The following is a 24,407-nucleotide window of genomic DNA, read 5'->3' as shown; positions in this document are numbered from 1 at the left end:
GAGGATGAGATGGTTGGATGGCATCACCAACTCAATGGACATGAGTTGGAGCAAGCTCCAGGAGACTCTGGGAGATGGTGAAGGACAGGGAAGCCTAGCGTGCTGCAGTCCATGGGGCTGCAAAGAGTCGGACATGACTGAGCGACTGAACAACAACAAAGCCCAGCAAGCAAGGCCTGGCACAGAGAGGATGTCAGTGCTTATCTGTTGCATGAAGGGGTAACCAGGTCATTATGGGTCAACCTGGGGCAGGAGGGCCTGAGCTTCAGCACGAAAAGAAAGAAATTCTGTGTGCAGATCTCAGGGAACATGGCAGAGTAAAGAAGGGGATTGCATAGTGCTATCCCAGGACAGCCCTCCCGAGCATCACAGACCCTCAGTCTTACAGATGCTGAAATAGCACACCCCACAATCCAGGTACCCAAAGGTAACTTGCTTCTCCCTGGCTGGAGAAAACCAAATGCAAAAGGTGAATTTACTCTGTATACCAACAAATTTTAATTTCCAACAAGGCAGGCTGTGTTCCAAAGTGGGCAAAGAAATTAAAGCTTTTCTTGTTCCACACATGCCGGTCCTGCCTCCTAAGGCCCCTCAGCCATAGTCCACTTCCAGATCCCTTCTGCAAATGGCTCCTTACCATCTTTGGCTTTTCCTAGCTTCATAGCCTGGTTCTAAAGCCCTGGGGACACTAATCAAGCAGCAGGGTGCATGCAGTAGGCTCTTGAGGTTTTTGCACTGTCCCTATGAAGTTAGTTCTCCCCTATCCTCCCACCCTGACCCTGAACTATAAGTTCACCCCACCCCCAACTATTAAAGTTTTACAAGAGCAAAGTCCTGTCACCGCCCTTCTAATCTGTCCCAAGCTGGAACTGAACACAAAATGGGTCCATGGGAGTCATCACAATGAATGGAATGCACTGAGGTTTGAAGACAGGGGCACTGGCCCAGTGATGCCACCTGGAGCTGTGCCTTTTCCCCTCACCAGCTGAGAGCTGGGGCTTCTCCTTTGACCCATTGCTAAGTTGCTGTCTCCTCATTTTTCTCATACCTGCCCACCAGCTCTCCCCATTCCCTACTGCCTCAGATCCACCAGCCCTTTCTGCTGTCACATCAGGCATCATCCTGATGCCGTCATCTCCACTCAGCGTCCTCCCAGTCTGACTCGGGTCCCTCCTCTTATCCCACAGCCACTGTCCCAGACCACCTGGCCCTAGGTTGTCAGAGAGACTGTCCCAATATACACAATGGACATGGTTCCTTGTTTTCAAACCCTTCACCAACTCTCTGTGGTCCATAGCCCTGGTCCATCTCCTTAGCCTCATCTTGCCCAGCCCATCTTGGTCTGACATCATGCATGGGTCCCCTCTTGAATCTGAAAATAACCAAAATGAGTTGCTTGTTTCAAAACTAGTTTCGAAACAGCTTCTGTTTCAAACCTCCATGGCTTTGCATATGCTGTTCTCTTGGTCTTAAGTGTTGCCCACCCATCCCCAGCCTCTGAATCCCTGGCAAATTCCCACCATCACTTCAAATCCCAGCTGAGTGATCTCCTGTCCAGCCAGTCTCAACACTGTGAAAATCTCCCTTTGGGGGACTGCTCCTGCATTAGATCTGGGGTGGTTCAGACGCTAAAGAATCTGCTTGCAGTGCAGGAGACCTGGGTTCCATCCCTGGGTAGGGAAGATCCCCTTTAGAAGGGAATGGCTACCCACTCCAGTATTCTTGCCTGGAGAATCCCATGGACAGAGGAGCCTAGAAGACGACAGTCCATGGGGTCCCAAAGAGTCGGACACGACTAGAAGACTAACACTTTCCCTTTTTTTCCCAAAGTAGGAGCCACGCGTGGCCCGGCTGTGTGGCTCTTGCTCCCAGCTGAGGGCTCGCACGAAGCTGTGCCAATGTGAGCTGAATGAAAGATTCCAAGCCGAGGGCAGGGACGGCCTCCATTCTGCACAAACATCAGTTCTGCCGCTGTCCTGCGTGTGACTGCTCTTCTCTCCCTCCTCGCCGCTCTGGGCGTGTCTTCAGGACCGTGGGCCAGCCTCTCCGACCCTAGAACCGCCGGTAGCTAGGCTAGTGTCTCACTTCCTCTGGGAGGTGGGCCCTGAGCTGGCACCTCCCCTTTAGGGCTGCTCGGGAGCTCAGTGTTCTGGCGCCTTCCTCGGGTTCAGTTTCTCCGCTCTCGAAGAGCGAAACTGAGAATCGAAACTGCGCTGGATTCCATGCAGCAGGATCCGGAACCTGCCGGATCTCCGGGGCCCCAGCAGGACCCCGCACTGCCCCACTCCCCCAGCATGCCTCCCCCGGAGGCACTCTCCGAAGGCCACCAGTCCAGCCACAGCGACAGCCCCACAGAGGTACTACTGCGTTTGGGAGATGGGGTTGGGGCTTTGTTAATTACGTATGGTCGGTGGAATAGAGGGACTGGGGAACTTGACCAAGTACCTTGAAAAATGACGTAAAGAAGGGAGACCAGGTGCGAGGGTCCTGATCTTCTCGGCTGGGTTAGGGGTCGTGGAAAGTAGAAAAGGGGGCCAGCATGAGTTTGAGGGGAGAGGTCTCTCTGGGTTGCGATTCTCCACGAGCAGCGGGGTGATGCTAAGGGTGAGTGGCACCCCGGACCAGACTCTTCCGCCCAAGCCTCTTCCGCCCAAGCTGGCGACATGCCTCTTATCCCCTACCTCAGATGAAGGACCACCTGTTAAGGAAAATGGAAGTAATAGTCTTATCGCACCCGCCTGGCAGACCCGGACAAGCTCCAGGTGTGGACAAGCCAGAATCTTTGTCCTCAGATCAGAAAGTGGGAAAGGGGTGTCTTGGCTAAGGCCCAGGATTCCTGTGGTGTCTCCTCTAGGAAGCTACTTGGATCCTTTTCCTGGAGCACCGTGCTCCCTCAACCCCCATCCGGAGGAGTTTTTTAAGGGTTTACTGGTCTTTTCCTGCACAAACTCCCCACCCCCAAAGGAAGTGCTTAGATCACTTGCTCTGTTTTCTTCCAGCCCCTTTTTACTCCCCTTCATGAAAGTACAAATAATATTGCATTAACTTTTATTTGTTGCATTATAACACCTAGGAATAATATTGACCATACTAGTTAACATGTTCGAGTATTTCTCACGTGCCAGGTACTGTATTATGTTACGTATCTTTTATCTGTTTCTAGGTGTACAATTCAGTGGCATTAAATGCATTCCACAATGTAACCATCACCACAGTCAATTTTCAGAATTTTTTCATTGAAACAAAAATCTGTACCCTTTAAGCTGTTCATTCTCCTCTTCCCCCTGGCTGCTGCTGCTAAGTCGCTTCAGTCATGTCCGACTCTGTGACCCCATAGATGGCAGCCCACCAGGCTCCCCTGTCCCTGGGATTCTCCAGGCAAGAACACTGGAGTGGGTTGCCATTTCCTTCTCCAATGCATGAAAGAGAAAAGTGAAAGTGAAGTCGCTCGGTCGTGTCCTACTCTTAGTGGCCCCATAGACTGCAGCCTACCAGGCTCCTCCGTCCATGGAATTTTCCAGGCAAGAGTACTGGAGTGGGGTGCCATTGCCTTCTCCCTCTTCCCCCTAGCTGCTGGTAACCTCTAATCTACTTTCTGTCTCTGCATTTGCCTAGTCTAGATATTTTATATAAGTGGAATGCTACAGTATTTGTCTCTGTGTTTGGCTGGTTTTACTTAACATGATGTCTTCAAGGTATTTTCATGTTGTAGCATGTATCAGAATGTCCTTTTTAAGGCCAAATAACATTCCATTGTATGTATATACTACATTTTGTTTATCCATTCATTTGTTGATGGACACTTCAGTTGTTTCCACTCCTTGGCTACTGTGACTAATGCTGTGTACAGAATAATGGATGTACAAGCATCTGGATCCTTGTTTTCTGTTCTTTTGGGTATATAGCTGGGTGTAGAATTGCTGGGTCCTATGGTAGTTCTATGTTTAAGTTTTTGAGGAACCATCAAAGTGCAGTAAGCATTTTTTGTGAGGTTATATGACACACATTTAATGAATCTCCTTTTTTAAAGTCCCGTGAAGGCAGGGGTTTGTCCTGGAATCAGGGGTCCCCAAGTTCCAGGCCACGGACTGTCACTTGCCCTGGCCTATTAGGAACCGGGCTTACAGTGGCAAGCAGCCAGCAAGAGAGCAAAACGTCATCTGTATTTACAGCCGCTCTCATCACTTGCACTACCGAATTTTCACAGTGGAAACAGAAATAAAGTGCACAATAAATATAATGCATTTAAATCATCCCTACATCACCCCACCCATAGAAAAACTGTCTTTCAGGAAACGGTAACCTAGTCCCCAAAGGGTTGGGGACTGCTGCTATACATCCGTGTATCTTGGGGCCTGGTACTGTGTCTTATGAGAAACGGATGCTCAGTAAATCATGGAGTGAGCGTGAGAAGGCCTAAGTCAATGGAGGACTGGGATACTGATAAGGCTGGGTTTTTGTGTCATCCGTTGACAGCTTGGTATGAAACAGGAAGTGCCACTCTCAGCGTGCAGCCACAGGGTGGGTGTCCGGTTGGGTGGGGCTTCCTGGGACTTCACGTCTCACCTCCCTCCCTGATTCCCCAGCAAGCCACGGAGGAAGAGTTCCAGTTCTTGCGCTGCCAGGGCTGCCGGGCAGAAGCTAAGTGCCCCAAGCTGCTGCCTTGTCTGCATACGCTGTGCTCAGGATGCCTGGAGGAGTCCGGCATACAGTGCCCCGTCTGCCAGGCTCCCTGGCCCTCAGGTGCCGGCGCGCAGGCCCTGGACAACGTCTTCTTCGAGAGCCTGCAGCGGCGGCTGTCGGTGTACCAGCAGATCGCACGCGAGCAGGCGTTTTGCACCCGCTGCAAAGAGCTGGCCCACTACTGGTGCTTCGAGTGTGAGCAGCTCATCTGCGCCAAGTGCTTCGAGGCGCACCAGTGGTTCCTCAAGCACGAGGCCCGGCCGCTGGCGGAGCTCCGCAGCCAGTCGGTGCGGGAGTTTCTGGACGGCACCCGCAAGTCCAACAACATCTTCTGCTCCAACCCCAACCACCGCAGCCCTATGCTGACCAGGTGAGCAGGCCGGCCGAGGGTGGGATGGTGCATCCAAGGGCGAGGTAGAGGGTGCGGGGAGGAGAGACCCAGAGCCTCATAGCTGGGGCGTGGGTCAAGGAGCTTCTGAGGCCTTGCGACTCACAGTGTGGTCCACACACCAGCAGCATCAGTAGCGATGACCACAGTTTACGCTCTCCCGTGCGAGTGGATGGATAGTAATAGTTCCCAATTTCCCCTCACAAGAAAATAATGCTGCAGAATCATCTTTTCACACATATCCAGTCATTTCTTCAGGATAAATTTTTAAAAATACGTTACTCGGTGAAGGGATATGAAAGTTTTACATTTCGATACATGTTACCAAACTGCCCTTTAAAAACTCTTAAAGAGTGAAATTTTCCATAAGCACTGCCACTCAGTCTCCCTATAGCTAGGACTGTAGAATGAGATCTGGGTAGTTAGTTCCTGGCTCAAAAGCACTCCCGAGCGTCCTGGGAGGATCTGTATGAAGAAAGTCAAGTTCCATTTTAATTATTTTCACCACGCAGCACAGGAATTTTAAGTTCAGGTTTTTTTAGACAGATAAAATGCATTAATACGGTTCAGAAAATTGCTAACAAGATTTATAGAGAGAACAAAATCTCCATTCCATTTTGTCCCACATCTGCCTAATACCCATCCCTTCTCCCTTCCCAATTCAAGGTTAACCATTGTTACCAGCTTTAAAGGGCTTCCCTTGTGGCTCAGCTGGTAAAGAATCCACCTGCAATGTGGGAAACCTGGGTCCCTGGATTGGGAAGATCCCCTGGAGAAGGGAAAGGCTACCCACTCCAATATTCTGGCCTAGAGAATTCCATGGACTGCATAGTCCATGCGGTCACAAAGAATCAGTCATGACTGAGCGACTTTCACTTTCACCAGCTTTAAAACTTTCCAGAGTTTATGAATATACACGCAGATATAAGTATATAGTCTTATAGGACGTATTGTTCCCTTTTTTAGCAAAATGATAGCATACCTGTGTGAACTTTTAATGCTCTCTTCTCACGCAACTACAATAGATAGCTGTATACGATTCTTGGGGAATCAGCTTACAAAGTGAAGGTATTCCTTGCCCATAAGGGGCACACTCAGACAGAGCTCCATTCTGGCTAAACTATAACTTGCTTGCTTCCTGCTAGGAGGTTTACCACCTGTACTACCAGATTCCACAAGGGCTGATATTATTGTTTGAGTTTGGATTTCTTTATTTATTATTGAGGCTGTCCAGTGGCTTTTCTTGTGTTTATTGGTCATTGAGCTTCTTCATTTGTGAATTGCTTGCTGAGGTCCTTTGCTTGTTTATTTGTTTACTCTTATAAGAGCTTGTTATAGTGCCGACATTTTTCCTGTGTTGACCTTTGTCATTCATTTAATATGAGGTGTTGTGTTCAAGTTTTTACTTCTATATAGTCTAATCCATTAATCTCTTCCTTTATGGTATCTGGCTTTGGTCATCCTAGGAAAGATTTTGCCTATGCCAATACTGAAAATATTTACTTATACTCTATTTTAATAGTTTATTTTTATTGTTAAATCTTTAATTCCCATGGAACTTATCTTTGTGTGATGTGAGATAGGAACACTCGCTTCTCATTTCTCTCCAGATGGAAAGCCAGTTCTCTCAACAACTTTCACTGAATAATCCACTGTTTTTGTTTGATTTTTCCCATTTTTTTAAATTGAAGCATAGTTGATGTACAATATTCTTTAAGTTACAGGTGTACAGGATAGTGATTCACAATTTTAAAGGTTATGCTTCACTTACAGTTATTATAAACCATTGGCTATATGCCCCATGTTGTACAATATATCCCTCTAGCTTATGAATAATCTGCTCTTGGCTTTGATCTAAAATGCCCTTTTAATCTTGTACTACATGTCCATGTAGTCATGAATATGTTTGTAAATCTCTGTTCTGCACCCACAGAGTGCAGAACCAACTCCTATGCTAATCCTTACTGCTGTAAGGCATTCAGTAGCTTTATATTTGGTGGGATGAATTCCCACTCTTCAGAAATAATTTTGCTTTTACAATTTGTGCAGCTTCTTTGGCTCTTACGCTTCAGGCAGCTTCAGAATTCACATGTTCTTTGGGATTTTGACTGAGATGGAGTTAAATCCTGGACGAATTGACCTCATCTCTGGTTACATCTTTTGGGTTTGAAAGAGAATTCCATGGACTGCATAGTCCATGGGGGTCACAAAGAGTCAATCATGATTGAGCAACTTTCACTTTCACCAGCTTTAAAAGTTTCCAGAGTTTATGAATATATACACAGATATAAGTATATAGTCTTATAGGACTTATTTTTCCCTTTTTTAGCAAAAAGATAGCATACCTGTGTGAACTTTTAACACTTTCACAATTATCTTGAACTTTTAAATTATAGTTAAATTTATAATATGTAGTGAAGGTCCCTGGTGGCTCAGCAGTAAAGAATCTGCGTGCAGTGCAGGAGACTCAGGAGACATGGGTTAGATCCCTGGGTTAGGAAGATCTGGAAATGGCAACCCACTCCATTATTCTTTTTTTTTCACTCCATTATTCTTGCCTGGGAGATCCATGGACAGAAAGAGTGTGGCAGGCTACAGTCTATGAGGTTTCAAAGAGTTGGTCACAACTAAACACACGCTGCCTATGAGACAGTATGTAATATTATGAATGGAATCTTTTCCATTATAGTTTTTAAGTGATTATCATTAACATTCACTAATATGTATTTGTATATATCTATTGGAGAAGGAAATGGCAACCCGCTCCAGTATTCTTGCCTGGAAAATCCTATGGACAGAGGAACCTAGCCGGCTGCAGTCCATGGGGTCACCAAGAGTTGGACACACCTGAGTGACTAATACACACACACACACACACACACTCACCCACGCACGCGTGCACGCGCCCTCACTCTATATCTAGCCATCCTATTGGGCTCTTTTATTCTTGTAAGTTTTTCCATTAATTTTTTTTAAGATTTTCTAGGTAAATAGTCATATCACCTAGAAATAATAAAAAGTTGTTCCTTCCATTATTCATATATATTACCTTTTTGTAGCTTTGTTTCACTAAATTGGCCAGAACTGCCAGGGCAACATTGTATAATGTGAAGTGGTTAGAAAAGGCAACTTTGCTTTGTACCTATCTTTCATGAAAAAGTTTCTTATGTTTTCATGTTCAGTTCAGTTCAGTCGCTCAGTCGTGTCCAACTCTCTGCAACCCCATGAATCACAGCACACCAGGCCTTCCTGTCTATCACCAACTCCTGGAGTTCACTCAGACTCACGTCCATCGAGTCAGTGATGCCATCCAGCCATCTCATCCTCTGTCGTCCCCTTCTCCTCCTGCCCCCAATCCCTCCCAGCATCACAGTCTTTTCCAATGAGTCAGCTCTTCTCATGAGGTGGCCAGAGTACTGGAGTTTCAGCTTTAGCATCATTCCTTCCAAAGATATCCCAGGGCTGATCTCCTTCAGAATGGACTGGTTGGATCTCCTTGCAGTCCAAGGGACTCTCAAGAGTCTTCTCCAACACCAGAGTTCAAAAGCATCAAAAAAAAAAAAAAAAAAAAAAAAAAAAAAAAAAAAAAAAAAAAAAAAAAAAAAAAAAAAAAAAACAAAAAACAAAAGCATCAATTCTTCGGTGTTCAGCTTTCTTCACAGTCCAACTCTCACATCCATACGTGACCACAGGAAAAACCATAGCCTCGGGTATGATGTTTATTGTTGATTTCCTTAGGTGACTTTTAAAAATCACATTAAGAAAGTTGCCTTGTGCTTCTAGTTTACTAAGAGTTTTGTTGTTGCTGTTGTTTTGTTTTAACTTGGGGATGGGTGTTCTTTGGACTCTGACGGTGTCCTTTCACTGTTTAGTATAATGAATGATATTACTAGGTTTCTTTACATTGCACCATTATTTTAATTCCCAGAAGGAAAAACTATTTGGTCATGACATACTATTATTTTAATTTCTAGCTTGATTCCATTTAGTAGTATTTTATCTAAGCTATTATCTATATTTATAAATGTGATCAATTTTATGCATATATACGATATACATCATATCATATATGATATGTCAAGTTTCCTTGTCAAGTTTTCATATCCATTTGATACTAATCTCTTTCAATGAGTTTGTAAGCTTTTTTGAACATGATGATATATATAAATTGCTTAGCATAGTGCCTGGCACATATTAAATACTCAATAAATGTGAAAATACTATTCTTATAATTTCGCTGTTGTAGAATAAAGGACATAAGCAATCCAAGCTTACAGAAGTTTCTTGAAACGCTATCTGAGACAGATGCCTTTTTTGGAGAGTAGATTTTTTTCCCTTTTTGTGGAGGGTCATGGATCAGATTTTCTGGAATGTTTTCTAATTCATCTTGAGTTATCTTACAATTTAAATATCTCCTCTGTACCTGTAATTGTGTCCCCTTTCTTATTTCTAATGTTGTATGAAAGTTAAAGTGTTAGTCGTGTCCGACTCTTTGCAATCCCATAGACTGTAGCCCACCAGACTCCCCTGTCCATGGGATTCTGTAGGCAAGAATACTGGAGTGGGTTGCCATTGCCTTCTCCCAGGGGATCTTCCTGACCCAGGGATCAAACCCGAGTCTCCTGCACTGCAGGCGGGGCCACCAGGGAAGCCTCCTAATGTTGTATATTTGTGCTTATTTTAGTGATCTTTTCAAAGCACTAGCTTTTTTATTTTTTTTTGGTCTTTTTATTGCTTGCTGATATTAATTGTTTCCTTTTTTCTAATTAATCATTTTATTTTTAGCATCATTATTTTCTTTGTTGTACTCTTCTCTCATTATTCATCTAACTGAACTGAACATCTAATTCATTTACTTGCTATCCTCATTGTTTACCGCATTCTTCTCTGAGTATAACATTGCCTGCCTTTCATAACTTTGACAAGTAGTGTAATCATAGTCAATCATTTCTCAAATATCTCTAATTTCAGTCTTTTCTCTTTTTAAACACTTTCTCTTTGATAGAAGAGTTTGTTTGGGGAAGAACGTTGTCAAAAAGTTTCAAGTGGCTTGTGTTGTTTGATTTAAATATGTGATGTTAATTTCTACAGTATGGTCTATTAGTATTTAAGAGTTGTATCTATGACTGTGTTGAGGTTTTCTTTGGGGCCTACCATATGCCTTTCACTAGCATATTCCTCAGATTTTTTTTAATGTGTATTCTTTGTAGAGATGTATCTATACCTCCTCTTTCTAATTGTTTACATTTTTAACAAACATATTAGAACATATGTGTGTATGTGTATCTCTCTCACCATCAAGAGTGAGTGTGTATGTGTTGTTAGTTGCTCAGCTGTGTCTGACTCTTTGCGACGTTATGGACTATAGACCCCCAGACTCCTCTGTCAATGGAATTCTCCAGGCAAGAATACTAAGTTGACATTCCCTTCTCCCGGGGATCTTCCCAACCCAGGGGTCAAATCCAGGTCTCCTGCATTGCAGGCAGATTCTTTTCCTACTGAACTGTCAAGAGTAGATTCAGTTTAGTTCAGTTTAGTCACTCAGTCATGTCCAACTCTTTGCGACCCCATGAACCGCAGCACCCCAGGCCTCCCTGTCGATCACCAACTCCCAGAGTTCACCCAAACCCATGTCCATCGAGTCGGTGATGCCATCCAGCCATCTCATCCTCTGTTGTCCCCTTCTCCTCCTGCCCTCAATCTTTCCCAGAATCAGGGTCTTTTCCAATGAGTCAGCTCTTCACATCAGATGGCCAGAGTATTGGAGTTTCAGCTTCAACATCAGTCCTTCCAATGAACACCCAGGACTGATCTTTCAGGATGGACTGGTTGGATCTCCTTGCAGTCCAAGGGACTCTCAAGAGTCTTCTCCAACACAACAAAAGCATCAATTCTTCGGCAATCAGCTTTCTTTATAGTCCAACTCTCACATCCATACATGACCACTGGAAAAACCATAGCCTTGACTAGACAGACCTTTGTTGGCAAAGTAATGTCTCTGCTTTTTAATATGCTGTCTAGGTTGGTCATAACTTTCCTTCCAAGGAGTAAGCATCTTTTAATTTCATGGCTACAATCACCATCTGCAGTGATTTTGGAGCCCAGAAAAATAAAGTCAGCCACTGTTTCCACTGTTTGCCCATCTATATGCCATGAAGTGTTAGGACCAGATGCCATGATCTTACTTTTCTGAATGTTGAGCCTTGAGCCAACTTTTTCACTCTCCTCTTTCACTTTCATCAAGAGGCTCTTTAGTTCTTCACTTTCTGCTATAAGGGTGGTGTCATCTGCATATCTGAGGTTATTGATATTTCTCTGGCAATCTTGATTCCAGCTTGTGCTTCCTCCAGCCCAGCGTTTCTCATGATGTACTCTGCATATAAATTAAATATGCAGGGTGACAATGTACAGCCTTGACGTATTCCTTTTCCTATTTGGAACCAGTCTGTTGTTCCATGTCCAGTTCTAACTGTTGCTTCCTGACCTGCATACAGGTTTCTCAAGAGGCAGGTCAGGTGGTCTGGTATTCCCATCTCTTTCAGAATTTTCCACAGTTTATTGTGATCCACACAATCACATTACAACTGCTCTTCCAGATAGGATAAAAGTTTTAGCGTACTTTTTCTTCTTTCCTTCCATTCCCCCTTTCAGATATAGTTGGATTAACATGAAATTTTATCTCTAGATTATTACCAAATCGTCTATGTCTTTTCTATTCTAAGCATCCTTTATTGACAGTTAATTATCACATTATAACCCATTTGTTATTTATAATCTTAGATTCTAATTGGTGTTGTTGCCCACAAATTTTTTTCTATAATATCTTCCTCTATCTTCAATTATTTAATGTTATTCATTTCCCAGTTGACTGGAATACTTCAGGTAAATTTGCTGGTTGATTTTTGGAGCTTACTTTCCAGAACCTTGAGTATCTTAATTTGCATATTCTTTTGCTGTCACATTTATGTATGTGTAATGTTTTTTGGTTGTGCCATGCAGCTTGTGGGGTTTTAATTCCCTGACTAGGGATCAAACCCAGGCCTTAGGCAGTGGAGTCACATTTAAAGGAAAGTTTAGCTCGTTGTAAAATTCTGAGGTCACAATCACAAATCTTTCATCTTGGAATATATAAGCATTGCTTTGTAAATTTGTGGCCTTTGGTGTTGCAGGTGAGAAAGTCAATTATTGTCTATTTTTCCTCTCTGGGTAAATTGGTTTTGTTTTGTTTTTTTTTTGCTAAGGATTGTTAAAAAGATTTTAATTTTATTTTTGTTTGTTGCTGCATGTGGCCTTTCTCTAGTTGCAAAGAGAGGGGCTGGGCGTCTCATTGCAGTGGTTTCTCCTTGTGCAGCACAGGCTCTAGGCGTGCGGGCTTTAGTAGTTTGGGCACATAGGCTTTGTTGCCCCCCGAGGCATGTGGAATCTTCCCAGACCAGGAATCTAACCTGTGTCCCCTGCATTGGCAGGTGGATTCTTAACTACTTGACCACCGGGGAAGCCCCTTTTTTTTTTTTTAATTAATTTTTTTTTAAATTTTAAAATCTTTAATTCTTACATGGGAAGCCCCTTTTTATGTAATTTTTCTTTATTCTTGAAAATGATTCTTCAAGTTATAGGTCTTTTCTTTTTTCAGTAATTCTCTCTGACATTGTTGAACTGAAAATTCAAGTCTTTCTTCAGCTCAAACAAATTGTCTTCCACTTTTTTTAATGTATTGATCTCTGTTCATTTGCTTATGTTTTTCTTTTTACAAGTATTTGTGTGTGTGTGCGGCTTTTTAAAAATTAATTTTTTATTGGAATATAGTTAATTTACAATGTGATATTAGTTTCTGCTGTATAACAGAATGACTCCATTATATGCACACATATATCCACTCTGTTTTAAATTCTTTTCCCAAATAGGTCGTTACAGAGTAGTGAGTAGAGTTCTCTATTCTAAACTGGAGCTTCTTATTCGTTATCTGTTTTATATGTAGTAGTGTGTTTAATGCAATCCCAATCTCCCAATTTACCCCTCACCCCTGTTCCCCCTGGTAACCATAGTTTGTTTTTTACACCTGTACCTCTATTTCTGTTCTGTAAATAAGTGCATTTGTATCATTTTTTGGAATCCACATATGAGCGATATCATATGCTATTTGTGTTTCTCTGTCTGACTTACTGTCACTCACTGTGGCACTCTGTATGCTTAGTCATGTCCAGTTGTGGCCCCGGGGCCTGTAGCCCACCAGGAGTTCCATTAATTCCTTTACTTTGCCTTTTTTCTTCCAGATTCTCGTAGGTACTTGAATTGATTTCCTAATCCACCAGCTTTTTTTTTTTTTTTTTGAGACTACTTTCTACTATTTACTACTTATGTTGAGGTTTTTTTTTTTAGGTTTTTCCCCTAGCAATCATGTTTTTTTTTTTTTAATTGCCAAATAAGGTCAATGTTCTTAGGATGCTTTTTCTTGTCAGCCTGTTCTTATTTTCTTGATGTATATTCTTAAATCTCCCTAACAGGCTTAGAAGTTTTGGAAATTTTATGTTTCCTATATTACCCTTTTTTCAGTGTGAGCCAGAAAGCAGTTTGGTCCCCATTTTGGCTGCTAATTCTCCTTATAGATCCTGTGGTTCTTTGTTGTCTGCTCACATGTAAATGTAAGCATCTAGATTGCAGTTTTAGTAGCTGATAGGCAGCAGTTGTATGAACCACAGTTTGTGTCTCCCACCCTGCAATAAGGACAGGATCTCTGCCAGAGCCCCAGGATGGTGGTAGCTTATGGAGGGCTTCACTTTTAGTGTGGGGGTGGGGATGGATTTCTCCCCTGGTACAATGGGCAAAGAGGTCCTTCCAGAAAGAGGACAGGATTCTTTTCCCTTGAGCATGGTAAATGGCTTCAAAAAGCTGACCATGTTACTTAAAAATCATACATACACAGCCACAGTTCACATTGTTTCACATTTTACCAGCGATTATTAGAAAAGCTCAACATGTTTCTTCTGCACAAAACCCCAGTGTCATACATAACCCACAACTTCCTTCAGCTTACAAGTCAATAATAAACCTTTCCATCCTTTGACATTGAGCTCACTTACGGTTCACACTAGGAGGCAGCATCAGAAATGGCTTTAAACTTTTAAATCCAGCCTGGGAGGGTCCTCCCTGGGACCCTCAGCATTTGGTCACCATGCCTCTGGAGTCCATTGTTTCAGCCCACATTCCTGCTACATAGCAGGCCCTCTGCTACGTGCTAGGGTATAAATATAAACAGATACTGCCCTCGACCTCTGAGGTCATAGTCTGGTGAAGGAACCAGATCTACAGTTAACAATCAAGGCTGCAAAGAGCTTTGAGGAAGCCTGTTCACCTGGGTCAGTCTGTGCCCATAGTTGCCCTTAGGACAGCTGTACTCTCCCTCATGTTTTCCCTTGCCAGAGGGCCAACGTCCCATGTGTGTTCAGGCATCTATTTAAGGACAGGAGGAAGAAGGAACACTGGGCAAGTGAGCTCAAGAAAGGCCACCTGCCCAGCCTGGATTGGCTGCTGGTTGGGGACTACAGCTTCCAAGGGGGTGTCATACTTAGGCTGATAGGTAAGGAAGCAGAAAAGGGAGAGAGCGTGTGCAAACGGAGAGGCTCCAGCATGTCTGCTGCATTTTAGGAACTCCAGGTAAAGGCTGTGCAGGACGACAGGGGCTAGAAGGGTGAGTAGGCTCAAACATGGGGGAGAGGGCTTCCCTGGTGGCTCAGTGAATAAGAATCTGCCTGCCAATGCTGGAGACATGGGTTCGATCCCTGGCCTGGGAAGATCCCACGTACCTTAGAGCAACTGAGCCTGTGCCCTACAGCTTTTAAGCCTATACTCCAGAGCTGGGGAATTCCATCTACTGCGCCCACGCGCCACAACTACTGAAGCCTGTGCATGCTAGTGCCGGGGTCCAGCCCCGGTGGATCCAGGGTAATTCGAAGCGGGACGCCGTGGTGAGAGAGATATATAAATTTAGAGAGAGAGAAGGAAAGAGTTTGCAGTTAAGAAAATAGAGGAGAAAAAGAGGCTGTATTCCTTGGTTTACATAGAAAGCCAAATAAAGCCCTGAGACAAGGGGCTTACACCGTCTACGTAAGGCCACAGGCGCCTGCTTGAATAGCGGAGGGTGCCCCGCCTTGGGCTCCCTCTCGTGTGGGTCTTGGAAGCAGCAGTCCATGGGATCGCAGAGAGTTGGACATGACAGAGTGACTGAACAAACAAAAAGTAATCGAGTTTGAGAAGTAGGATGAGATGATAAACTGGGAAAAGGGTTCCCAAGACCAGAAGTTGGGATGATTTGTAGCAGGTCCAGGGAGAGGCACCCTGGACAGCCCAGGGAAGGGTTCGGGGCAGAGGCAACAGCATGCGGTGGCCGCAGATAGCAGAGCGCAGGGGACAGGTATGAAGCCAGCCTTGAGTGGAGCTCTTTGACTCCTTGGTAACCGGAGCAGTGCTTTTCAAGTAGGAAACTCTGCCTTTTCCAGTATGGTCGGAGAATGGGCTCTTCTGATTGGATCTGCCCTCTTCTTTTTATAATTAATTTCTGTTGGAGTATAGTTGCTATTCAGTGGTGTGTTAGTTTCTCCTGTACACAAAGTAAATCAGCTGGACATATACATGCTCAGTCGCTCAGTTGTGTCCAGCACTTTGTGACTGCAGGGCTCCTCTGTCCATGGGATTTTTCAAGCAAGAATACTGAAGTGAGTTGCCTTTTCCTATGCATATACATATATCCCTCTTTTTTGGATTTCCTTCCCATTTAGGTCATCACATAGCTCTGAGTAGAGTTCTCTGTGCTGTACAACAGGTTATCGTTAGTTATCTGTTTTATGCATAGTAGTGTATATATTTGCCAATCGCAATCTCCCAATTCATCCCACCCTATCTTATCCCCTTGGGAACCATACTTCTGTTCTCTACATCTGTGTCTTACTTCTCCTCTGCAAATGAGATTATCTATACTATTTTTCTAGATTCCACATATGAGCGATGTTATATGATGTTTGTTTATCTCTTTCTGACTTACTTCCTTCTGTATGACAGTTTCTGGGTCCATCCACAGCTCTGCAAATGGCGTGGTTTCATTCCTTTTTCTGGCTGAGTAACATTCCATTGTGTATCTGTACCACATCTTCTTTATCCATTCCTCTGTCAGTAGACATATAGGTTGCTTCCATGTCTTGGCTGTTATAAATAGTGCTGCATTCAACACTGGGATGCATGTAGCTTTTTGAATTATGGTTTTCCTGGGTATATGCCCAGGAGTGGGATTGCTGGGTCATAGGGTAGTTCTGTTCCACACCCTCCTATAAGATTATTGAGAAAGAAAGAATTGTTGCAAGAGGCCAGAACATGAAAGGGAGCTCATGCCCAAGTAAGAGGACTTATCTGAGCGAGGACCAGGCCAGGACACAAGATTTCCTGACTGCAGACTCTGTCTGCACAGAGCCTGTCCTGGCACTCCCAGCCTCCACTTGCAGGCAGTCTTCAACTAACAACCAGCCCAGATGCAAGAAAAGAATTCTGCAAGTTGCTTGTTTAGAGCTGAGATTGTATTTTCCCTTAGAATTAAATTATTCAAAGGAAGCTTGCTATTTAAGCAATGTTACGTTTAATTTTTCTTGACTTTGACAAAAAGAAAAAGATATCGAAGTAAAATTAGACTTGTTCAGTCGCTAAGTCATGTCTGACTGCAGTGTGCCTGGCTCCTCTGTCCTCCAGTGTCTCCCGAAGTTTACTCAGATTCATGTCAGTGATATTACCTAACCTTCTCATCCTCTGCTGCCCACTTCTCCTTTTGCCTTCAATCTTTCCCAGCCTCCAGAGTTTTTTCCAATGAGTCGGCTCTTTGCATCAGGAGGCCAAAGTATTGGAGCTTCAACTTCAGCAACAGTCCTTCCAATGAGTATTCAGGGTTGATTTCCTTTAGGATTGACTGGTTTGATCTCCTTGCTGTCCAAGGGACTCTCCTGAGTCTTCTCCAACACCACAGTTCAAAAGCATCAATTCTTCAGCGTTCAGCCTTCTTTACGGTCCAGCTCTCACATCAGTACATGACTACTGGAAAAACCATAGCTTTGACTATATGGACCTTTGTTGGTAAAGTAATGTCTCTGCTTTTTAATACACTGTCTAGGTTTGTCATAGCTTTTCTTCCAAGGAACAAGTGTCTTAATTTCATGGCTGCAGTCACCATCTGCAGTGATTTGGGAGCCCAAGAAAATAAAGTTTCTCACTATTTCCCTTGTTTCCCCATCTATTTGTCGTGAAGTGATGGGGCTGGATGCCAAGATCTTCATTTTTTCAATGCTGAATTTTAAGCCAGCTTTTTCACACTCCTCTTTCACCTTCAAAAGAGGCTCTTTAGTTCTTCTTCACTTTCTGCCATAATGGTGATGTTATCTGTATGTCTGAGGTTATTGATATTTCTCCCAGCAACCTTGACTCCAGCTTGTGCTTCATTTAGCCCAGCATTTTGCATGATTACTCTGCATGTAAGTTAAATAGGCAAGGTGACAATATACAGCCTTACTGTACTCCTTTCCCAATTTTGAACCAGTCCATTATTCTGTGTCCAGTTCTAACTGTTGCTTCTTGACCTGCACACAGGTTTTGCTGGAGGCAGGTAAGGTGGTCTGGTATTCCCATCTCTTTAAGAATTTTCCACAGTTGGTTGTGATCCATACAGTCAAAGGCTTTAGCATAGTCAGTGAAGCAAAAGTAGATGTTTTTCTGGAATTCTCTATTTTTTTCTATGATCCAGAAGACATTGGCAGTTTGATCTCTGGTTCCTTTGCCTTTTCTAAATCCAGCTTGAACATCTGGAAGTTCTCAGTTCATGTACTATTGAAGCTTGGCTTGGAGAATTTAGAGCATTACTTTGCTAACATGGGAAATGAGTGCAGTTGTGCGATAGTTTGAACATTCTGTGGCATTGCCCTTCTTTGGGACTGGAATGAAAACTGATTTTTTTTCCAGTCCTGTGGCCACTGCTGAGTTTTCCATATTTGCTGGCATATTGAGCACAGCACTTTAACAGCATCATCTTTTAGGATTTGAAATAGTTCAACTGGAATTCCATCACCTCCACTAGCTTTGTTTATAGTGATGCTTCCTAAGGCCCACTTGGTTCACACTCCAGAATGTCTGGCTCTAGGTGAGTGATTACACCATCATGATTATCTGGGTCATTAAAATCTTTTTAGTATTGTTCTGTGTATTCTTACTACTACTTCTTAATATCTTCTGCTTCTGTTAGGTCCATAACATTTCTGTCCTTTCTTGTGCCCATCTTTGCATGAAATGTTCCCTCGGTATCTCTAGTTTTCTTGAAAAGACCCCTAGTCTTTCCCGTTCTATTGTTTTCATCTATTTGTTTTCATTGTTCATTTAGGGAGGCTTTCTTATCTCTTCTTGCTTTTCTTTGGAACTCTGCATTAAGATGGATATATCTTTCCTTTTCTCCTTTGCCTTTTACTTCTCTTCTTTTCTCAGCTATTTGTAAGGCCTCCTCAGACAGTCATTTAGCCTTTTTTGCATTTCTTTTTCTTGGGGATGGTCTTGATCATGCCTCCTGTACAATGCCACGAACCTCTGTCCATAGTTCTTCAGGCACTCTATCTTTTAGATCTAATACCTTGAATCTATTTGTCACGTCCACTGTATAATCATAAGGGGTTTGATTTAGGTCATGCCTTAATGGCCTAATAGTTTTCCCTACTTCAATTTAAGTCTGAATTTTGCAATATTGAGTTCATGATCTGAGCCACAGCCAGCTCCTAGTCTTGTTTTTCTGACTGTATAGAGCTTCTTCATCTTCAACTGCAAAGAATATAATCACTCTGATTTCGGTGTTGACCATCTGGTGATGTCCAGATGTCATTTGTTTAGCGCTTTATAGACTTTGCTGAATTATTGTTCAGCATCAAATGTTCACCAGGAGAGTCCTGAGGACAGATTCATTTGCTTTTTCTGTCTTGATGCCGAAAGATACTTTTCATTCCTGAGATTTATTAATTTAACCAAGCTGTCTTAGTGTTGAGCATTTTGCATCAAATTATTCTAGACCCTATCTTGCTCCTTTAGTCTAAAAGTTCTATTTCAGTGAAAATTTCTTATGTTACCCCTCCTCCTCTTTCTTCCTCTTACTGATTTTCTTCTTGCTCTGTTACCTTTAGTATTACAGTTTTAAATTTATGATTTTATTGTTTTTCAGATTAATAATCTTAACAGTATTACTACAGTTTGGGGGAAACGTGTATGTTTAATGAGTTTTGAATGAATAGCAAAGATCAGAACCACAGTAGACCCTCAAAGCTACATAAAATCATTTTATTATCTTTTTTATAAGAGTAATTATGGTGGTACTTTTGTTGCTAAATTATGTCCGACTCTTTTCAACCCCATGGACTAGGCTCCCCTGTCCATGGGATTTCCTAGGCAGGAATACTGGAGTTAGTTGTATATGTTTAATGAGTATTGAATGAACAACAAAGATCAGAACCACAGTAGACATCAAAACTACATAAAATCATTTTATACACATTTTTATAAAAGAACTTGAGAATGTCAAAACTGTTTGTCACATAAGGAATTACTACTTGTTTTCTATGTCCCCAGATTCTATTTACATTTAATGATTATAGTCATTGAACTGCATAACAAATACCTGCTTTGGATTTGTTCTGTCAAAGCTGTTAGAGTTGGAGAGGTATTTTGAGATTGGTACAACTAAATAGAAGAGCTGCCTCTTTATATCATATGTCCCTTAACTAATAAAGTATTAAGTTACATATGTGCATGCACGCTCAGTTGTGTCCGAGTCTGTGACCGTGTGGACTGTAGCCTGCCTGGTTCCTCTATCCATAGGATTATCCTGGCAAGAATACTTGAGTGCATTCCCATTTCCTTCTCCAGGGGATCTTCCAGACCCAGGGACTGAGTCTGAGTCTCCTGCAGCTCCTGCACTGGCAGGAGACTTCTTTACCCACTAGCATTCTTTACCCACTAGCGCCACCTGGGAAGCCCCCATAAAGTGAAAGTGAAAGTCGCTCAGCCATGTCTGACTCTTTGCGACCCCATGGACTCCATGGAATTCTCCAGGCCACAATACTGGAGTGGGTAGATTTTCTTTTCTCCAGGAGATCTTCCCAACACAGGGATCAAACCCAGGCCTCCTGCACTGCAGGCGAAATTGTCATTTTATTTATTGAAATTTAGTTCAGTTCAGTTCAGTTGCTCAGTCGTGTCCAGCTCTTTGCGACCCCATGAAGTGCAGCACTCCAGACCTCCCTGTCCATCACCAACTCCTGGAGTCCACCCACACTCATGTGCATCGAGTAGGTGATGCCATCCAGCCATCTCATCCTCTGCCGTCCCCTTCTCCTCCTGCCCTGAATCTTTCCCAGCATCAGGGTCTTTTCCAATGAGTCAACTCTTTGCATAAGGTGGCCAAAGTATTGGAGTTTCAGCCTCAGCATCAGTCCTTCCAATGAACACCCAAGACTGGTCTCCTTTAGGATGGACTAGTTGGATCTCATTGCAGTCCAAAGGATTCTCAAGAGTCTTCTGCAACACCACAGTTCAAAAGCATCAATTCTTCGGCACTCAGCTTTCTTCACAGTGCAACTCTCACATCCATACATGACGACTGGAAAAACTATAGCCTTGACTAGACGGACCTTTGTTGGCAAAGTAATGTCTCTGCTTTTCAATATGCTATCTAGGTTGGTTATAGCTTTCCTTCGAAGAAGTAAGCATCTTTTAATTTCTTGGCTGCAATCACCATCTGCAGTGATTTTGGAGCCCCCAAAAATAAAGTCTGACACTGTTTCCACTGTTTCCCCATCTATTTCCCATGAAGTGGATGGGACCGGATGCCATGATCTTCGTTTTCTGAATGTTGAGCTTTAAGCCAACTTTTTCACTCTTCTCTTTCACTTTCATCAAGAGGCTCTTTAGTTCTTCTTCACTTTCTGCCATAAGGGTGGTGTCATCTGCATATCTGAGGTTATTGATATTTCTCCTGGCAATCTTGATTCCAGCTTGTGCTTCTTCCAGCCCAGCGCTTCTCATGATGTACTCTGCATAGAAGTTAAATAAGCAGGGGTGACAATATACAGCCTTGACGTACTCCTTTTCCTATTTGGAACCAGTCTGTTGTTCCACGTCCTGTTCTAACTATTGCTTCCTGACCTGCATATAGGTTTCTCAAGAGGCAGGTCAGGTGGTCTGGTATTCCCATCTCTTTCAGAATTTTCCACAGTTTATTGTGATCCACACCGTCAAAGGCTTTGGCATAGTCAATAAAGCAGAAATTAAAATAGCTTGATAATTACTATCCATGTGATAAACTTTGTCTTGTTGTCTTGCAAGATTTACTGACATGTAAATTGAAATCATGTTCATGTGGACTAGTATTCAATACTATATAGTGTATTATTATACAACTCAATGAATTTGCCCAAGTGATCTAAGTTTGCTCAAACTTGAATCTCCTTCATTAACATAAGGCAACCCACTCCAATATTCTTGCCTGGAAAATCCCATGGATGGTGGAACCTGGGAGGCTACAGTCCATGGGGTCACAAAGAGTCGGACACAACTGAGCAACTTCACTTTTACTTTCACACGTCACTTAAAATATTTCCTGCACTTGATAACTATTCTGGCAGTACTTCCAAGGGGCATCATTGCAATCACTTAAGCTAATGATGGTAATTACATATTAGAAATACTGTGTGGAGGAAGGGTTGACTGGAGAGACCAAGGAGGCCTACAAAGGGACAGTCTTAAAGGCATCAAAGTCATAATTGGGGCAAGAACAAAGGCAGTATTGTTGGGAATTGGTATGACAGATCTAGGAACTAGAATTCTGCCTTAATCATCTCTACATTCTAGCCCCATAGCTGCAACATAGTTGGTATTCAGTAATTATATTTAAGTAAAGGAAGATAGAATTTAATAAGACTTAACGATGAGTAATTGTTGAAGCAGTCTAGAAGGGGAGGAGTCTGGAATTCCCCTTGATGTTTGGCTTGAGTGGCCTTTGGATGTTAGTTCCCTTCACTGCCCTAAAGAGAGAAGGGGAGGCCGGGATCCCATGCAGCAGGGCTCCTGCTGAATGAGTGACATGGCCCAACAGAACACTGACCGCCTCATCTTGAAAGCAGAGACCTACACAGAAAAGAGTGGGGGAGGAAAAGTACAAATTTTCTCTTCCTCTTTCTTGGTTGTGGGGCCAGTATAAGGAGATAGTGGGAAATAGACAAGGCTTCCTTCTCCCCTCTTTCCTAACTTCTTTTATCTTCCTAAGACCTCAGGTTTCCCCATCTCTGCCACCACCCCCTCAGCCAATGGCTAGTTAATGGATAATGCTTTCAGTCTCTTTGAGCATCTTGGCATCTCCAACTATGCATCTCCTCTCCTGGCTTCAGAAATCTTATTTCCTCAACTGTGTCACCCTGGAGATAGCAGGAAACCAGTCCCGTTAAATGCATTCATACTGCATTAGTCATGCAAATGACTAATGGAGCCCTTTAATTCCCCTCTAGCTAATTATTTGAATTTCCAAAGGAGGCCTTTCCTTTCACTACTCCACAGAAGTGAAAGCTCCCAGTCACCTTGTTGAGATGGGGGTGTGACGTGGACAGTTTTCTGTCACCATTCACCAAGCCAGGCCCTGCCCTGGAATTTTGCTCTGGGGCCAGCTCTCCTCCACGGGTCCTGATTTCATAGGATTTTTGTTCTTGCATTCTGAGGATGCAAGATTCCTAGGACAGCAAAAGTGGCATGCCGCTGTGGTCTTCGTGGAAGGTGAGGCTGGTTTAGGGTGGCATGTCCATACTGGGAAGGGAGCAGTCCAGAGACCACACTCAGTGCTTATATTTCCTTACTGCCCGAGGTTGAGAGGCTCACCCACCAGCAGCAGGGCTAGCCCCCCTCCCCGCATACACAGCCCCGCTATGTGCTTAATGCCTTGTCTTCTTCCACAACTCCAGAATGTCCAGTGTGTACCTGGCACTGTGCTGCTTGCTTCCCATACACCAGCCCCTCATCTTTGTAACCATCTGTGAGACAGAATCTTTGTCCCTATTGTATAGATGGGGAAATTAAGACTCAGAGAACGTAATTCACTCACTCATGGTCTCATAGATGGGAATCATGGAAGAGCTCCAGATGCCTTGTCCACGGTTGAGTGGCCTCTGGCGTGGATGTTTAGACACAGGCAGCTTAGGAATGGGAAGACTGAGAACCCAGGGAACTTGCTGGAGCTTCTGTTTAAATAGTCATAGTGCAGTCAATTCACTGCACAGTCATAATGGAGTAAACCGAACAACGTGTCACAAAACAGAAGAGATAGAGCTTTGTTGTAATTCCCAGTTGGAATGGGTTCTCTGTTGGTTCCCCATTGCTTCCTACTTAAAGTCCAAAAGCCTTTGCTTAGAATTGATTATGGAAACTTTTGGAAAATCTCAGTACATAAAAAGGGGGAGGGAGGAAGAGAAAGAGGTAACTACTATCAGTATAGAATTTTTCCTTTCCTTCCTGCTGTCTCTATAATTATCTAAAACAGAATGAACATCCCTGAGTGTCACAAAGTGTAATTTCCTTAAAATAGGAGCTCATGCATGTCTTTTCAAAAAATAGACCATTTTGAATTTTCAGGTGACTCCATCTGTTGATTGTATGATTTTTTCTTCCTTGGTTATAAGGTCTTTACCATCATGAGAGTAAATAGCCAACTATTATATCCCCATGGTGTTATTTTTCATATTTAACTCTGATTCATCAAAAATATATCTTGCTGTAGTGTATGAGGCAAAGCTCTAACTTGATTTATCTGCCCCCTCCCGTAACCAGTTTTCCTGATAAAATTGTTGAAAACCCCTTTAATGTCCATTAGTTTGGGATGCTCTTTTTCATTATGTAAAATGCTGTATTCTGATAGATGACAGGGTCTCTTTCAGGGCTTTCTGTTGTGCTGATCTTTCTCTTGGCTATTATTTTTCATTACATTAATAGTGGCAGTTCTGTAATGTTGTCAGTGGCACTAAAAATCCCTATCCTTACACGGATTTTTCAAAAATTTTCTTAGCTGTTTGATCTGTTTACTCCTTCATGTGAAATCTAGAATCAATTGGTTAAGTTTTAAAATCTCATTCTTGGGACTTCCCTTGTTGTCCAGTGGTTAAGAATCTGCCTTCCCAATGCAGGGGATGCAGATTCGATCCCTGGTCGGAAAACTAAGATTCCACATACTGAGTGGCAACTAAACCCACGTGCCACAACTAGAGAGCCCACGTGCATTAGAGCCCATGCTCTG

At 43.1% G+C, this 24,407-nt stretch overlaps 1 protein-coding gene across 8 annotated transcripts in view; it reads left to right on the top strand.

Annotated features, from left to right (window-relative positions):
- The first annotated feature begins 1,830 nt into the window (after positions 1–1,830).
- Positions 1,831–24,407, top strand: part of PML (PML nuclear body scaffold) — a 53,080-nt gene continuing 30,503 nt past the window's right edge. For 7 of the 8 annotated variants that reach the window (XR_011250319.1, XM_069559634.1, XM_069559632.1 and 4 more), the window contains exons 1-2: positions 2,084–2,357; positions 4,587–5,053. Coding sequence is in view for 7 of the 8 variants with exons in the window: in XM_069559634.1 (XP_069415735.1) it covers positions 2,223–2,357; positions 4,587–5,053 (602 nt within the window). In the remaining variant the exon portion in view is untranslated. Of the gene's footprint in view, positions 2,358–4,586; positions 5,054–24,407 lie in introns of all 8 variants that reach the window. The other variant, XM_069559633.1, reaches the window with a different exon arrangement.

This window comes from Ovis canadensis, chromosome 18, assembly GCF_042477335.2.
Source record: "Ovis canadensis isolate MfBH-ARS-UI-01 breed Bighorn chromosome 18, ARS-UI_OviCan_v2, whole genome shotgun sequence".
NCBI lineage: Eukaryota > Metazoa > Chordata > Mammalia > Artiodactyla > Bovidae > Ovis > Ovis canadensis.
The sequence above is the reverse complement of the archived record's forward strand: the minus strand, read 5'-3'. Positions and strand labels throughout refer to the sequence as shown.